Source organism: Salmo salar, chromosome 07 (assembly GCF_965601325.2).
Source record: "Salmo salar chromosome 07, fSalSal1, whole genome shotgun sequence".
Lineage (NCBI taxonomy): Eukaryota > Metazoa > Chordata > Actinopteri > Salmoniformes > Salmonidae > Salmo > Salmo salar.
In genome coordinates this window covers 76350001-76352500 of record NC_138297.1, presented here as the reverse complement: position 1 = coordinate 76352500, position 2500 = coordinate 76350001, and the positions used below count along the sequence as shown (strand labels likewise).

The following is a 2500-nucleotide window of genomic DNA, read 5'->3' as shown; positions in this document are numbered from 1 at the left end:
CAGACCACCCGTAGCTCCAATCAGACCACCCGTAGCTCCAATCAGACCACCCGTAGGTCCAATCAGACCACCCGTAGCTCTAGTCAGACCACCCGTAGGTCCAATCAGACCACCCGTAGGTCCAGTCAGACCACCCGTAGGTCCAGTCAGACCACCCGTAGGTCCAGTCAGACCACCCGTAGGTCTAATCAGACCACCCGTAGCTCCAATCAGACCACCCGTAGCTCCAATCAGACCACCCGTAGCTCCAATCAGACCACCCGTAGCTCCAATCAGACCACCCGTAGCTCCAATCAGACCACCCGTAGCTCCAATCAGACCACCCGTAGGTCCAATCAGACCACCCGTAGGTCCAATCAGACCACCCGTAGCTCCAATCAGACCACCCGTAGCTCCAATCAGACCACCCGTAGCTCCAATCAGACCACCCGTAGCTCCAATCAGACCACCCGTAGCTCCAATCAGACCACCCGTAGCTCCAATCAGACCACCCGTAGCTCCAATCAGACCACCCGTAGGTCCAATCAGACCACCCGTAGGTCCAATCAGACCACCCGTAGGTCCAATCAGACCACCCTTAGGTCCAATCAGACCACCCTTAGGTCCAATCAGACCACCCTTAGCTCTAATCAGACCACCCTTAGGTCTAATCAGACCACCCGTAGGTCTAATCAGACCACCCGTAGGTCTAATCAGACCACCCGTAGGTCTAATCAGACCACCCGTAGGTCTAATCAGACCACCCGTAGGTCTAATCAGACCACCCGTAGCTCTAATCAGACCACCCGTAGGTCCAATCAGACCACCCGTAGGTCCAATCAGACCACCCGTAGGTCCAATCAGACCACCCGTAGGTCCAATCAGACCACCCGTAGGTCCAATCAGACCACCCGTAGGTCTAATCTAACACCTGCCTCAGTCAGACCACCCGTAGGTCTAATCTAGGGGTCAGGGGTCAGGGTACTTACTGTACTCTCATGTCTAGCTGCTGAGTAGAGGGGTCAGGGTACTTACTGTACTCTCATGTCTAGCTGCTGAGTAGAGGGGTCAGGGGTCAGGGTACTTACTGTACTCTCATGTCTAGCTGCTGAGTAGAGGGGTCAGGGGTCAGGGTACTTACTGTACTCTCTCATGTCGAGGTCGTAGACAGCGTGAATGTCGCTGAGAGAGGCGATGCGAGCCTGGATCTTGGTCCTTCCCTCCCTGGTCGTCTTGTCGATCCGTTCGATCATCTGCTGCTGACGGTCGATCCAGTACAGGTGGTCACCGAACACCGTCAGACCCACCGGCTGGAGGATGTTGGAGTCCTCAATCACAATCCGATTGGCTCCTGGACGAGAGGGGGGAGACGCAACACAAGGAAGAGGGTAAAGAAGGAATCAGGAAGTGACGGGACGGAGGAAGGAGAACTGAGGAGAGAGGAAGGAGAGAGGAAGGAGGAGAGAGGAAGGAGGAGGGAGGAAGGAGAACTGAGGAGAGAGGAAGGAGAGAGGAAGGAGGAGAGAGGAAGGAGAACTGAGGAGAGAGGAAGGAGGAGAGAGGAAGGAGAACTGAGGAGAGAGGAAGGAGGACGGAGGAAGGAGGACTGAGGAGAGAGGAAGGAGGACGGAGGAGAGAGGAAGGAGAGAGGAAGGAGGAGAGAGGAAGGAGAAGAGAGGAAGGAGGAGAGAGGAAGGAGAAGAGAGGAAGGAGGAGGGAGGAAGGAGAACTGAGGAGAGAGGAAGGAGAGAGGAAGGAGGAGAGAGGAAGGAGGAGAGAGGGAGGAGGAGAGAGGAAGGAGGAGAGAGGAAGGAGGAGAGAGGAAGGAGAGGAGAGAGGAAGGAGAGGGAGAGAAAGGAGGAGAGAGGAAGGAGGAGAGAGAAAGGGAGGAGGAGAGAGGGAGGAGGAGAGAGGAAAGAGGAGAGGAAAGAGGAGAGAGGAAGGAGAGGAGAGAGGAAGGAGGAGAGAGGAAGGAGGAGAGAGGAAGGAGGAGAGAGGAAGGAGGAGAGAGGAAGGAGAGGAGAGAGGGAGGAGGAGAGAGGAAGGAGGAGAGAGGAAGGAGAGAAGAGGAGAGAGGAAGGAGGAGAGAGGAAGGAGGAGAGAGGAAGGAAGGAAGAGGAGAGAGGAAGGAGGAGAGAGGAAGGAGAGAAGAGAGGGAGGAGGAGAGAGGGAGGAGGAGAGAGGGAGGAGGAGAGAGGAAGGAGAGGAGAGAGGAAGGAGAGGAGAGAGGAAGGAGAGGAGGAGAGGAAGGAGAGGAGAGAGGAAGGAGGAGAGAGGAAGGAGGAGAGAAGAGGAGAGAGGAAGGAGAGAAGAGAGAAAGGAGGAGAGAGGAAGGAGGAGAGAGGAAGGAGGAGAGGAAGGAAAGAAGAGGAGAGAGGAAGGAGGAGAGAGGAAGGAGAGGAGAGAGGAAGGAGGAGAGAGGAAGGAGGAGAGAGGAAGGAGGAGAGAGGGAGGAGGAGAGAGGGAGGAGGAGAGAGGGAGGAGGAGAGAGGAAGGAGAGGAGAGAGGAAGGAGAGGAGGA

The 2500-nt window shown here is 56.0% G+C and overlaps 1 protein-coding gene across 1 annotated transcript in view; it reads right to left on the bottom strand.

The window, feature by feature from the left end:
• Nucleotides 1-2500, bottom strand: part of lrp6 (low density lipoprotein receptor-related protein 6) — a 110002-nt gene that overhangs the window by 24988 nt on the left and 82514 nt on the right. The window contains exon 17 of the mRNA XM_082978105.1: nucleotides 1121-1330. Within this exon, the coding sequence (XP_082834231.1) occupies nucleotides 1121-1330 (210 nt within the window). The remainder of the gene's footprint in view (nucleotides 1-1120; nucleotides 1331-2500) is intronic.